The 14,773-nt window shown below is 30.6% G+C and overlaps 1 protein-coding gene across 1 annotated transcript; it reads left to right on the forward strand.

Moving 5' to 3' along the window:
- Positions 1 to 1,718: 1,718 nt before the first annotated feature.
- Positions 1,719 to 14,485, forward strand: LOC133200385 (uncharacterized; the record flags this gene model as incomplete). The annotated part of the gene is made up of 6 exons (XM_061336194.1): positions 1,719 to 2,068; positions 3,644 to 3,785; positions 12,267 to 12,602; positions 13,633 to 13,815; positions 13,978 to 14,053; positions 14,221 to 14,485. Coding segments are annotated over 6 exons (1,352 nt in total), but the record flags the coding sequence as incomplete, so codon positions are not given.
- Between the last annotated feature and the right edge of the window lie 288 nt (positions 14,486 to 14,773).

The raw sequence follows: 14,773 nt of genomic DNA on the forward strand, positions 1-14,773 counted from the left end.
AAAGGATACAAGATTCTAAAGCTTAGAACGTCTACTGAGTCATTCGTGACTATTATATGTACTGTACAGTATTATAACAGATGGGCAGTAAGACCTAATTACAGTTGAAAAATACTGTAGGATAATTAGAACCAGTCAAAATAAAACAAAAAATGGATTTTAAACGGAGTTATAATTTATTTTCATTTACTGTATTTAATGTCTTATTTTTGCGTTATCACCAAGAAAACATGTATACGCAGCTATGACAATGATAAGTTCCTGGTAAATCAAGCGAGGGTTATATAATTTAAGTATACTTGCCATCAGTCTGATTAACAGATCAATTGTTTTCCAAACATCGAAGATTGCATTTGATATTATATAACTACATGTTATTACAATTTTAGCGCCATGTGTTTTACATATAGATCCCAAACTTTAAACTTTGAATATCTTAATTCCTTTAACGATTCTAACTACTTTCTTCTACTTTCATTTGCGTGTGTGCTGAAACAATCAGCAAACTTTTTCGTACAAAATATCACCTGAGCATAAAACAAAACCTACCGGTATTATTTACTGCTGTCGGTGTTCATTTTAATTTATAACAAGCACATATAACAAAACTTTCAGTTATCCCCCATGTTCATTTTCAAAATAATTTTCATAATTCGCGATAGGTAAAAAAAACTTTTTTTCAAATGTTTTCATGCATGTTGTAAAATTTTGAATTAACCGAGTAACAGTAAATACAAAATTTACAAAGTGATAGCTACTTTTACTTATTGACGCGGTCAATTTACAACATGACAATCCAATGAGATATGGGATGTGATTTTGAAATTCGAAATATTTCTTTTTAAGATGTTGCACCAACAGCTTAAATATTGATAATAGTAATAGCATTAAAAATATGCAATAAATGATTAATATCAGTCAAAATACATCTATTTCATATAATTTTAATAAACAGTAAAATTTATTTTAATAAGTTGTTAAGTTAAGTTGTGACACATCACCGCTTTATTTCTCTATATATATCTGCTTTAATTAATTAAAGATCATCTAAAATGTTTTTGCTTTAATTATTTATTTATTCATTTAATAATATCTTATCTATTTATTATTTATTTTTATGATATTGATCATCAGAAACGAACAACTTTCAGGTAAAAGATGTTTGAGAATCGTTGTAACTTTTAACTGACATTATGTTTTACAAGGAAAGGTTGCAACATGTTCATTAAAATTTTTATGTGTGCCGTGCAATAGAATATGTTTGAAACATTACCATTATCCTGACATTAAGGACTCCTGTATTTGCACAGAAGAATCGTAACTCACTCTAAACATTCAGGTGTGGATCGAGAATTATTGGACAATACAAACTATTTATCATGATGTTTAATATTGGTAAAATAAATTTAAAAAAAAAGAAGAAATTTCACAAATAATTAACTAATTGATTGATATCAAAGACAAATAAATCTGATATCATATTTCAAAAAATATATGCATAGAACACTCAATTAAATATCCCTTTAAAATTCCAAATGCAAATAATTTATTTAATTCAATGAATGAGAAGCAAAAACAATTCCAGTTTAATTGTTCACATTAGGTTTCAAAATACTTGTACCTACACATTTCGATTTGAGGAGAGTTTAAAATAAATAAATTTGACCATTATATTACAATAAAACTCAAAAGAAAATAGTAATTTTTGTAACAAATAGCCTCAGTGTCACTCAGGATTACCTTAGTAGCTAGTTTTAAACCTCAGGGCTACTCAGTATCAGCTCAGTTCCCTCAGAGCCACCTCAGTATCCCTCAGTACCCCCTCAGTACCAAGAGAGTAAACCTCAGTGCCTTTCAGTATGTCCTCAGTGTCCACAGCGAAAACCTCAGTGCTACTCAGGACTACCTCAGTTTACTCAGTACCAGGCTCAGTACCACTCAGGGTTTTCTCAGTACAACTCAGTACTTCCTCAGGGTTTTGTTAGATTCTCAGTGCTTTTTAGTTACAGTAGTGAAATATAAACCCTTAACAATGTTAAGAGTTTTCAACGTACATTTACAAAGAAAGGTAAAGAAAAGTCTTAGAAAATGCTATATTTTCAAATTGATTCAAAGGATTTTGAATGTTGAAGTCACTAACAACGATTCTTCTAAATTGATATTATTTGTACATGAAATTAAGCAAGAGAGCATGTGTTACATACTGGATCGTGATTATATGTACAAATTTATTTGTACTTTTATAATTATTTTGAAATGAAATGTGAAGATAACAAACAGTAATTAAGCTCAAAATTCCATTGAAATAATACATGAATGTACATATTTCGAGCAGAGCAAACATGGATCTCTAAAAGATCAGATATAGTATCAGTACCATGGAAGAGTAAGCATTCCTTGTCGACCGGACACACCGTCGCGTGCCCCATAGAGTAAACGTAAATTTCTGTCGACAATTCAGTAATGAAATATTGTCCTAACAATTTGTATGAAAATGTCAATATTCGATTTAACGCTAGATTGTACATGTATTTGCAAATCTCGGTCATTGTATCGGCTTTAAATTTTGCAAATTATACGCTGGCTTTAAATGAGATTGCTTATAATCGTGTATCATCAACTTATTTGCGAATGGCTTGCATCATTTTAGAAATTGTTCGTACTTAGTACATACTCTTGCGTATTGATTTAAGTGGGAAAAAATAAAGCCATGTGAGGTGATAATGGTATATTGCTTCATAAATAAGAGAAGTTGACGATAGAAATTTGAAATCATATGCATTTTAACATAAATTTTTGGTTGTTAGTTTGCTATCAATGTCTTTCTCTAGATAAATATCCAAATATGAAACAGATCTAGACGTGTCGGACTCTGTGGTATCTTTTATTTCGAATTCAAAAGGATATATCGAATCAAGGAATGAAAATTAATATTGATACTTCATAAAGTGTCGTCGATATATCTAAATATCAAATAAAAGACCACATAAATAGACCCTTTCCTTTCAGGTAGGAATTTGCAATAAATTCTGGTTCATATGAATTAAAACATGTTTGCTAATAACGGGGCAAAATAAGTACCTTATTGAATTCCAACAGATTGTTGGAAAACATGATCTCCGACAAATGGATAGATATTGGCATTCAGAAACTCAAGCATCTTTTTAAATCAACATCGGAGTACTTGTGTGTAGAATAACAATGCTTTAAAGAAATAAATTTTCAGGCAAATAACATGGTATGCAAATTTACGAGTTCCATTTTTATTGGAGAAACTGTTATATATGATGTCAAAAAGCCAGCTCTTTAATTTATCCTGGGGAATGGTTGTATAAAGTATTGAAAAGTTGAATGTTTTTATGCCATTGATTTTGGTAAAATTTTCTGATTTCGATTTTTTTCTTAAAGTTCTTTTGAGTATCCCCGTCTGATTAAGTCTAGTTCTTGCTCTAATATGCTGTGATACAGTATACTCCCGAAGTTTCTCCTTTATCTATTGATATTGTCGTGAGGAGTAAAGAAAGATAACTAAAAGAAAATAACAAATTAAACTATGGTACATGTACTGGGATCCTTTGATCTCACATATCTGGAGCTGTTTCATAACATAAACCTATAATTATACAATTGAATTTTTATTAAGATGTGTATTGCCTACAAATTTTTCCGTTTGCCCGACAAGGAGCAGTTGGCGGGTGTGATCGATCGACGGAGGATGTTTCCTCCCCCATGGTACCTGATCTCACCATTGATGTTTTTGGAGCTCCGAGTTTGCTCTGTTCTCAGTTTGTGTTGTTTCAATGGACTTTTAAGCTTGATAACTGTTCTTTATCTTCATATTTTATTCTATAAATCACAGCTGAATTCGATCATGGTTATTTGTTGATAGAAAAAAGGGTTGTCAAGGAGTTCATATCAGTCACAACTTTAAGGAAATTAATAACAATAAACACCGTGACATTGTACCAAGGTATTTGTTGATAAAATCCTCTTCAGCATGATTAACGATAGTAATATTGTATAGTTTATAGCAATATAACATAGCTTATTTTAATGATTCTCACCTTGATGAGCTTGGTAATGAATACAATTATGAATGTTCATGTATGCAAAATACAAAACACTAAAATTAGGTTCAGAAATGATGACAGAATAAAGATTAAATTGAAAAATGTTTTTAAAAGTTAGGATAAAACACGAGAAACACGAAAGGGAAGAAAACGTTTAATAAAAATAAATCTTTGATAGAATCTCTGATGTCTAATGTCCGTTCAGACGTGGAAGGATGTCAATTTAGATCAAGGAGAAAAGGGAAGACGAAAAGACATACAAAGGAAAAAGAAGATGAAAAAAGTTGTTTAAACGGAATTAAAAAAAAATGCCAAAAATAAAAACTAGTGCTAATTGTAACAGGAACCGGCTAATTGTAAAAGGAACCGTTAAAGTTGTTCCCCAAACACTCCCCCCTCCATTATGGGCCCCATCCCTTACAGGCTTCATTGCCTTCAGGCAATTCTTTTGTGTAATAAATCTACACTTTATTTTCAGAAGTATTGTATGGAAAAAGAACGCCGGTATAGTCCTTTGAGTATTAGCCAATCAGATTTCAGAGTACGCCCATGTCCATGTTATCTAGATATTTCACATGTTTTTTCGTAAAGAGAATCACGATAAATATCTACGTAAAAAATCTCAAACAATGTCTTTGGAAACTATGAGAGATACAGCCATATAAGTATTAGCCAATCAGAATCCAGCACACATGCATTCATGTTCTTGCATTTAATTTTGATAGTAGCACAATGTTGAAACCTTATACCTATCTATATTCTAAATTTCATCCTTTTTTTTCTCGAAAACTAAGAAATTTACAGCCATTTAAAGTTTAAGTCAATCAAATTGCAGTATAATGCATAATGTAGAATCTCCTTATGTACGAATATGTTTTAAATTTAGAGTATTTCATCAAAAACAAGAAGGTTATTGAGATTTTTTGTGTCAGCCAATCAGAGCAAAGCACACGTGCATGCGCATGACTTCTTGCTATTTCAACCACCTCATCTTTTCTACATCACTTATATAATTATGTTGAAATAATAAGGTTCAATGCATATCATCAAAAAATAGGAAGGTAAAAGCTGTTTCAATTGTATCAGCCATTTCACTCCTCGCAAGCGCACGCACGTGCATGCAAGTGCTCGTGAAATGACCTTCCGTCCGCACATCTACACAACTTGCCTGTTAGCACTAAAAAGGTTTCATTCTAATTGGATGAGTAGATTTTGAGAATACACGCGGACAAAAAAGTACCGGAGAAGAAATTTTGAAAAAAGAAAGTAAAAACAGTATGTTCTGAAACTTCTTTTGGGGATCATAATTATCCTTAATGTCGGTTGTCCGTAGTCCGTACTCTTGGAAGAAAGTCAAAATGAATGATAAATATCGGGACCGTCATAGTCGAAAAAATAGAGTTTCCAAGCGTCTCTGTTTTTACCCTTTTCACGCAGAGGACGCACATCTCTCTGTCTTTTCCATGAAATTGCAAAATGAAATGAAAAACTTAGAAAATGTAACTAATGGGCACCATGGGCCTTTTGAATTCTCCTAAAGAGCAAGGAAGGACATGTATGATAGTGACTTTATTGCATAGAGGCAATTTGTAAATTGTAACAATATATGGTAAATATGACCCGTAAACATATACACGAAATGTAGATTTTATGTCGTGGAATTAAAGTTATCATGTAAATATATATTCTGAATAGTAATGGAAACATTTTTATTTAACCTACCTAAGAATGGTTTTCAATAAAGTACTAGATAGGAGCGGGGAGCGGGGGGGGGGTGTAATTATTTTAGCTGAGTGCTTACAGTACCTCTTTATATTTTTTTTTTCGCAGAATAGATTTATGTTGTTTCATTTAATCGTTTTTATAAAAGAAAAAATTACAATAATAAACAATTTCATTTGTCGAAATATATCAGAATCAAAATGATTTTTTTATCTAAAATTTTACAAAAATCCATTACTTATAAAAAAAGAAAAAAATCATGATGAACTCTCCTTCCAGGTCTACAGGTATTACAGCTGGTATACGAGTATACTGTCATTTCCTCTGAGAACGTTCCTTTTACTACCACACATCCCCTTGTAAGAGCAAACAAAGCCTGCAAATATACATGTACAAAACCATTTAGACAAATTTCTCTAGTTTTTCCAATAAAAAAGACTTTATATGGATTATTGTCAAAATATTTATAGCAGAACAGCAATTCTCACAATACTTTTGGAACAACACATGTTTTTTTCCCAAAAGATCTTTTTCGCCGACAACATTTCAAAAACTGTTAATTGACAAGGTACTCCATTCTCTGAAAGAGGACAGAACGGCAGAACATTATATTTGTTTCGTCAATGTTAGTGAATGTTAAGTTGACATTAAAGATAAATAAATGAGGAAAATAATCATTTAAATTAAGCGTTAACAGCAAGGTTTAAATTTTATATACGAATTTAGAATCGAGCAGAGTGTTCTTGGAAAACATGATAAACTGTTTTAAAAATTTCTCTCGAGTTAAAATTGATTTTCCCTGTAAAACTTACGATACAGTTTTTGGTATTTGATAAACCATTTTGCCACAATGGTAGGATTTGGCATTTTTCTCTACACACTGAGAAATCATGTCTGAGAAAATCCAGACTTGGGCGAGAAATTCTCGCTATTAGTCAGGAAGTGCCCCTAAGCGGAATCCAACATGAAGGCTAGATTCATGCCTTGTTATGTTTATAGTCATCAAAAAAAAAATAAATAAATAAAATATAAATTTCTATTTCACTTTACAAAAATGATGTTTTGATTTTTTAAACAGCGTAAGTCTGCCGTTTATTTCAGTAAGACAAAGCAAACCAACGACTCTTTTTCTTTGGAAAATTTATTGGATTTTGGGAATGAATCTCAAAGTCATTGAGAGCAATATTTAATAGTGAATCATTTGCTCCTTTTCATGACGAGCCTGGAAAAGGGTCTTAATTCATTCAAAAAGACATGAAGATTTTTGCTTTACAGCTACATAGCTGATCAATATCTATCAATGATGCATAAGTTCATAGGTGACATAAATTGAACTAAGGTGGTTTCAATTTAGCTCATTACTAGTTAAATGTTTTATCAACTTTAATGTCGGTTGTCCGTAGTCCGTACTCTTGGAAGAAAGTCAAAATGAATGATAAATATCGGGACCGTCATAGTCGAAAAAATAGAGTTTCCAAGCGTCTCTGTTTTTACCCTTTTCACGCAGAGGACGCACATCTCTCTGTCTTTTCCATGAAATTGCAAAATGAAATGAAAAACTTAGAAAATGTAACTAATGGGCACCATGGGCCTTTTGAATTCTCCTAAAGAGCAAGGAAGGACATGTATGATAGTGACTTTATTGCATAGAGGCAATTTGTAAATTGTAACAATATATGGTAAATATGACCCGTAAACATATACACGAAATGTAGATTTTATGTCGTGGAATTAAAGTTATCATGTAAATATATATTCTGAATAGTAATGGAAACATTTTTATTTAACTTACCTAAGAATGGTTTTCAATAAAGTACTAGATAGGAGCGGGGAGCGGGGGGGGGGGGGTGTAATTATTTTAGCTGAGTGCTTACAGTACCTCTTTATATTTTTTTTTTCGCAGAATAGATTTATGTTGTTTCATTTAATCGTTTTTATAAAAGAAAAAATTACAATAATAAACAATTTCATTTGTCGAAATATATCAGAATCAAAATGATTTTTTTATCTAAAATTTTACAAAAATCCATTACTTATAAAAAAAGAAAAAAATCATGATGAACTCTCCTTCCAGGTCTACAGGTATTACAGCTGGTATACGAGTATACTGTCATTTCCTCTGAGAACGTTCCTTTTACTACCACACATCCCCTTGTAAGAGCAAACAAAGCCTGCAAATATACATGTACAAAACCATTTAGACAAATTTCTCTAGTTTTTCCAATAAAAAAGACTTTATATGGATTATTGTCAAAATATTTATAGCAGAACAGCAATTCTCACAATACTTTTGGAACAACACATGTTTTTTTTCCCAAAAGATCTTTTTCGCCGACAACATTTCAAAAACTGTTAATTGACAAGGTACTCCATTCTCTGAAAGAGGACAGAACGGCAGAACATTATATTTGTTTCGTCAATGTTAGTGAATGTTAAGTTGACATTAAAGATAAATAAATGAGGAAAATAATCATTTAAATTAAGCGTTAACAGCAAGGTTTAAATTTTATATACGAATTTAGAATCGAGCAGAGTGTTCTTGGAAAACATGATAAACTGTTTTAAAAATTTCTCTCGAGTTAAAATTGATTTTCCCTGTAAAACTTACGATACAGTTTTTGGTATTTGATAAACCATTTTGCCACAATGGTAGGATTTGGCATTTTTCTCTACACACTGAGAAATCATGTCTGAGAAAATCCAGACTTGGGCGAGAAATTCTCGCTATTAGTCAGGAAGTGCCCCTAAGCGGAATCCAACATGAAGGCTAGATTCATGCCTTGTTATGTTTATAGTCATCAAAAAAAAAATAAATAAATAAAATATAAATTTCTATTTCACTTTACAAAAATGATGTTTTGATTTTTTAAACAGCGTAAGTCTGCCGTTTATTTCAGTAAGACAAAGCAAACCAACGACTCTTTTTCTTTGGAAAATTTATTGGATTTTGGGAATGAATCTCAAAGTCATTGAGAGCAATATTTAATAGTGAATCATTTGCTCCTTTTCATGACGAGCCTGGAAAAGGGTCTTAATTCATTCAAAAAGACATGAAGATTTTTGCTTTACAGCTACATAGCTGATCAATATCTATCAATGATGCATAAGTTCATAGGTGACATAAATTGAACTAAGGTGGTTTCAATTTAGCTCATTACTAGTTAAATGTTTTATCAACTTTAACTTTCTAAAAACGTAAATGGGAATCAAATTACATCAAACTTAATATATTTATTCACATAGAGTATCATTTCTACATTCATTAAGTTATCACTTCTAGGGGACGGATAAACATAAGTTTTAAACTTGTTTCCGAATCCTGTTTGATCTTTACTTAATGTCTGCTATTTATGCTTGTAATTTTCAAATAAAATATGTTTTAAACTACGCGATTACTTTTCTATAGGAAAATATTATATAATAAATATATAAATTTGGGATGGCAATCGAATACAGAATAGCTAATCGGTTAAACGCAAGACGTTCCGAGCGATTAATCGGTTAATCATATCAAAATACACATTTTCCTGATATTTTATTTTTCAAGTAAACTCTAGTTTTATACACAAGAAAGCTGAAAAAGACCTTAGTAGTATTCTGTTAATGCTTGATTAGAGCGCTATATATTTTATTTTATTTCAATTTCGGAAGGCAAATATATATATATATATATATATATATATATATATATATATATATATATATATATATATATATATATATATATATATATATATATATATATATATATATATGAGGGGTTATCAAAAGGTTCGTGGACTGATGCGATAAAATTAATACTATGCAGTTTATGTTTACAAAATTTGTAAGGAACATTAAACAACAAAAGTTTAAGAAGTGTTGAAAATTTTAGCTTGATACATTGGGAATTTGCCAAATTATTATAAAATAAAAGAGGCATTATATGATCACCCGGCGCTGTCGTCGTTTGGTTTCATGACGTCCGACAACGTCATTATTTCTCAATGTCTGCTCCTTCTGTCTCAATATACTTATCTTGACGAGATTCCCTGGAGTTTAGTAAAGCCTAAAACCTGTCTTGTTTATATGACATAACAATGTCATGAACAGCTGATTTCAATGCATATAAAATTGTAAATGTATCTTTACTAAGGAAAAGATCCTCGCTTGATTATGCCAGCATGTTTTGCTTGTTGGGATTCAATATAAAACACACATGATCAACGTCATTTTTTGACGAGATTGACTTTTCACACCTTGACTACAAATTGACATTAACTGCTCATCTCCTTGAATCTCTTTTGGTATTTAATAACAAGTACCCTGGATGCATTTTATTTCTCTGTAGCCAGTTTAAACTTTCCCTAAGTCTATACCAGTTTTTTCAGGGGCAAAACTTTAAAGAATGATGGAAAAAGAAACCCCTCCCCCTTTTTGACGTCATTTTCAAGCTTTTAATTGTATAGACACTCCTTATAAAATATACGATAAAATTTCGTAGAACGTACAGAATGTGATAAAAATTGCACATTTTGCGGAACAATTGTGTCCCATCACATGCCTGAATTAACGGAATTTTTGGATGTCAAGTGCTCATATCAAAAGAGTTTTTCCTAGTTACACTCAGGTTAAAAAAAAAGTCATGTTCGCGGTTGCGCCGCCTGGACATGCCATTGCTTATAAAAACATTACTAATTTATTAAAAAATTAAACTTATGAATTGTGGTTTATTCTATAGATAGAAAAGCTGATGCATACTAAATATTTCAAAATTCATTGATGTACCTAAAGCGGTTTTAATTTTATGGTGCTAGTCCACGAACTTTTTGATAACCCCTCGTATATATATATATATATATATATATATATATATATATATATATATATATATATATATATATATATATATATATATATATATATATATTAAATAAAAAAGAAACCATGAAACATCTCTTAGATATTAAAGAAATTGATAATGTTATAATACTAGGTCATTGTCACTATAATCAGAAAATGGGTCTGAAATATCTCTTAATCTACAATGTTTGTTTAAAAATATAATTTGACAGATATCTGCGAAGGATAGACAAGTAGATACACATTGCAGTCATTTTAATCATTTAACAGACCCAACAAAGATATAATTTATATCATTGAAGAAATTTAGGACCGGCTGGGCACCGACATGGTGTTTATACAACAATTAACACATCGGAAAATGACCAATTACCTGAAAACTTCATAACTTATCAGTATTTAGAACGGTTTTTAACATTGTAAATCAATTTTTAAGGAAATTTACAGATTTCCTAACCGATTACCATCGTTCTGATCGAGTACCGGGTAACCGGTTAACGGTTACATATTACCATCCCTAATATATATAAATAAATATATAAATAAAAATTGATTTAAACTAAACGATTACTTTTCTATAGGAATAAATATCATTCAAGCACCTTTGACTAGGAAAGTAGAAATGCGAGTAAGTCAATAAAGTTTTTATTAAATGACGCAAATTTCCGTTTACAACTACAGTTTTCCGTCTCTGGACAATAGATTACTGTGGGCTTTAAGTGTTTTATTACAGTGACATGAAAACCGGAAGTACTCACAACATCGGAATATAAAGTCCTCTCTATCTAGGAGATACCAAAAGATACATTCACTTGTTTGACTTTTGATTTTATTTGTGACCCTGACTTTTCGCTTTAGGTTTCAAAATATTGTGTATTTTTACTTTGATTCTTATTTTCCTACATCTTGGATTTAATGTCTACTTCTGGGATTTATATTTTATTTATTTTTCTTTTGTCTGACAGTGGAAAACTACTTACTGGTAAGTCAATCATAAGGAATTTCAGATTCATAATTTACTCATTTTCTCTCAGTATAAGTGTGTTTTTCAAGTATTTTTTCTTCAAGGGGCGGAAATTTTAAGAATCATTATTTGATCTTTTTTTCAGTTTAGTTACGTAAGATCCTTTAAAGCAATTCTGCTTAAATATTCCATTGTAGATTATTTAGGAACATGTCAGTATGAACCCACCTTGATTCTTATACACATAGATGTTAGTTTATTTACATAACATATCATGTCTGCTTTGAAGATGATAAATTTCAAAAGTGAAACTAAACGTTAAGTGTTTAAAGATCTTCATTCGTTCTCATGCAGGAGTTTCACCTTGATGAGGCTTTCAAAAAAAACTTGAATATCACACACGATATTGTTATAAAACACCTGTTTAATTACCTTTTACCTCTAATGTTTCATAATGAACTGTTATTCTTATCACATTAAATTTTCATTTGTTAATGCTACATTCGGCTTGTACGAGTGCGTGTGAATTTAGAGACATTAACTGACTTAATGCATATCTTTATCATTTGTCGTGCTCATTGTTAATATGTATAATTGATGAAGTCACGTATGATAACATCATTATGATGTGGAAGATATTATGTTGTATATTTTTCTTTCATTTACAGCTACTGAAAATGTTGATATAACAACGTGTAATGGGAATACCACGGATGGTTCAGTGATTAAAGTAAAATATATTGAAATGAAATCTCCCTGTGAGTGTCAGATAGAACCTCAATTTGTTGGTGTTTTAAAATTTGCTTCTAATGTCGTTACTTTTACATGTTATACGGAGATAAACATTTTTGACAAGGACAGGCCAGATGAAGTATTAAGACTTGCATGTGGACTAAGGACTTCTGGCAGATTCAATGTAACCGAAGAAAGTGTCCTTTTTATGACACCTGAATACGTCGGATCTTCAACTGGAACTTTTCATCAAGAGATGATAATATTTGAAGGTATATACAAATATCTGGAGGAAGAAACAAAATTCAATATATATAATTATATCTTTCTGTTCATATTTTGCTGGAAAAAAATACATGTATCAAAAATACCTTAGTAATGATTTGAAACATTAATGTTTAGTGTAATATGTAGTATATTTGATTACATTTGTATGAAACTTGCATTTGATTTGAAAGAGAATTAATGCAGGATGTTGAAAATATGTGTATACATGAATCTCTTAAATGCATTGGGTATAAAGTAACTTTTGATCCAAAAATTTAGTAATTAGATTTAAAAAAAAAAATCGAGTATTAAATTTATTTCTAAAAATGATAAAGTATATTCAGTAGACATCAACATTCAAAGTTCCGGGTTCATTTCTTATGAGAAAGTTTGCTTTTGTATATGAGTACAATGTTACTTTTTCTATTACATTATTTCTGCTGTATTTCTTTCTTACTGCTTGATTTTTCTTTTCTTGTAATATTTATCATGTTCTTAATCCCGCGTGGTGCAGTGGTTGAGCGTCTGCTCTAGAGCCGCGGTGTAAGAAATTAATCAAAATTTCCACCTATGGCAAAGTGGTGGCCTATCCATATGAGTGAAACATTCTCGGGAGGGACGTTAAACAACAAACTAACATATTTTTATTTATATACCAATGTCGCTGAATAGCATGTGTAGAATTTTAGTACTACATATTGCATTTTTTGTATTAAAATTCCAGAAAATAAATATGATACAGACAAGCACTGCATATCTAGATCTTGATCATAAACAAAGTTAAAAATCAAAATATCATGGCAGATATGCTAAGACAACGCACAAATACACTGACTCAGCTCAGTAAACTGCAATGAAATAAGTCACCATAATAATCAAAATGAGGCTAGTATTAAATTGCATATTTAGAGAATATCTGTAATCAAGCATCTATTTTCTTTACTGTATTTTCTTCGAAAATCAAACGATCTTTAAAAAAACAAAACATGTTTTTATAGAAGTATCACGGGAAAACTTACGGAAAATTACTTTCAGATATAAGTTTCAATGGTACAGTTTCTGTTACTTGTGGAAGTAATTTCTCAAGGTCAATGACAACAACAAAATGGACCATAAATACTGATGGGACAAATAACAGAATAACTACCAACAGCGATGCCTCCTTAAAATCAGCAAGAGGGGAAATCCAAAACGACAAAGCAGACAACACAGTTGTATGTAAGAACATGTTTCTTTTTACATCATTGAATTTGATATTTTTTATATTTTACTCTATAACGGTGATAAATTAAGAAGTTACCAAGATATTAATAAGAACATTTAATATAAAATTGATGGAACGCCATTACTCAGTGTTTTCTAAAATTTTTTTTTTTTCAGATATTATACTTGGTGCCGCTGGATTTATTGTGGTATTTTTAGCAGTCGTTACTGTAATTGCTGTTTGTCACATGAGGTTTCTTCTCGACATTTTTTTCAACTTCTTTTTTAAATTTTTGACTTATTATTCAAATGTATTTTACATTGCCAAATTCATAAATAAATAACTGAGTAGAAAAAATTATATTTCAACAAATTTTATTTGCAATATTCTATACAACTGAAGAATTTATTTTCTTTTAGACGAAAACAGTCAGTTCAGAGCACAACAGATCTGAAAGATGAGTTCAACTATGAACAGAAAAAATCAGACATTTATAAGGAACTTCCGGATAATCCTCTTTATCACTCATATCAGTCCGAGGACATGGAACACCAGGTTTATGCTCAACCCAATAAAAACAAAGAAAAGACACAAATAAAAGACGTACCCAAGTCTGTCACGCAGGCGAATTCTTCTAAAGAAGAATATTGTGATATTGTTTATGCCAAAGTAAATAAACAATAAAGAAAAAGAAAACTTGACACTGTGATCTGTATCAAAATCAAAGTAATTCGATTCAGAAATTTTACGAAGCAAGCAGAGTATTACTAAACATTCAATTTTCGGACATTTTTGCACAGAAAAGAACATAAAAAGATAGGATGTCCATAGGCAATTAAGCTTGCGTGATAAACATTATTTGTTTTATTTAAAATGTGAAGATAAATGTATTTCGTTGATTAGCTTCTGTGCCCCAAAGCTGAACACACATTGTTTCAATAAATTTGAAATTATAGTTTATTTATTATCAAT

The sequence above is a fragment of the Saccostrea echinata genome, unplaced genomic scaffold (assembly GCF_033153115.1).
Source record: "Saccostrea echinata isolate AGI-Se365-2 ecotype Australia unplaced genomic scaffold, CSIRO_AGI_Sech_v1 ptg000039l, whole genome shotgun sequence".
NCBI lineage: Eukaryota > Metazoa > Mollusca > Bivalvia > Ostreida > Ostreidae > Saccostrea > Saccostrea echinata.